General features: G+C 44.8%; 1 protein-coding gene across 1 annotated transcript in view; it reads right to left on the bottom strand.

The window, feature by feature from the left end:
* Nucleotides 1-460, bottom strand: part of LOC116685762 (uncharacterized) — a 4,653-nt gene that overhangs the window by 2,584 nt on the left and 1,609 nt on the right. Inside the window, exons 7-9 of the mRNA XM_032510685.1 lie at nt 350-449; nt 107-279; nt 4-18 (exon numbers count right to left, since the gene is read on the bottom strand). Of these exons, the coding sequence (XP_032366576.1) occupies nt 4-18; nt 107-279; nt 350-449 (288 nt within the window). The remainder of the gene's footprint in view (nt 1-3; nt 19-106; nt 280-349; nt 450-460) is intronic.

Raw genomic sequence — 460 nt, 5'->3', positions numbered from 1 at the left:
CACAGACTCCTTGCCAAGCTGGAGAAACCAAGCACAACATTTGGGTGCTTATATCACCAGATATAAAATTGTGAATGAGTTTAGTTACATTAGTAAGCAGCAGTACCTTGACTGTGGATCCACAGCCATTGATTGGAAAAGAGAAGAGAGCCCTGGTGCCGTCCATCTCTTTGGGTCTACAGTTTTTGTCCAACAGGTTGATTCTAGCAGGAACTCCTTCACTCGTGATGGCCAGAGACAAGTCAGCCACCACAGTTATCCTGCCATCAGCTGAACACACTGCAGAGAACAGAGTTTTAGCACTTGTGTCAACCATATGGGGATCTTAGTTTAAATAAAATCTCCTTACCAATGAGTTCAGTAGCAGAGAACTGGCAAGTCTTGACAGTTGAAATTTGGCCCTCCGTTTCCCCATTCCGCACGAGGAGCTCAAAAGTGCCAACGAAGTCCTTTAAAGTAA

The sequence above is a fragment of the Etheostoma spectabile genome, unplaced genomic scaffold (assembly GCF_008692095.1).
Source record: "Etheostoma spectabile isolate EspeVRDwgs_2016 unplaced genomic scaffold, UIUC_Espe_1.0 scaffold270, whole genome shotgun sequence".
In the NCBI taxonomy this organism is placed as follows: domain Eukaryota; kingdom Metazoa; phylum Chordata; class Actinopteri; order Perciformes; family Percidae; genus Etheostoma; species Etheostoma spectabile.
The sequence above is the reverse complement of the archived record's forward strand: the minus strand, read 5'-3'. Positions and strand labels throughout refer to the sequence as shown.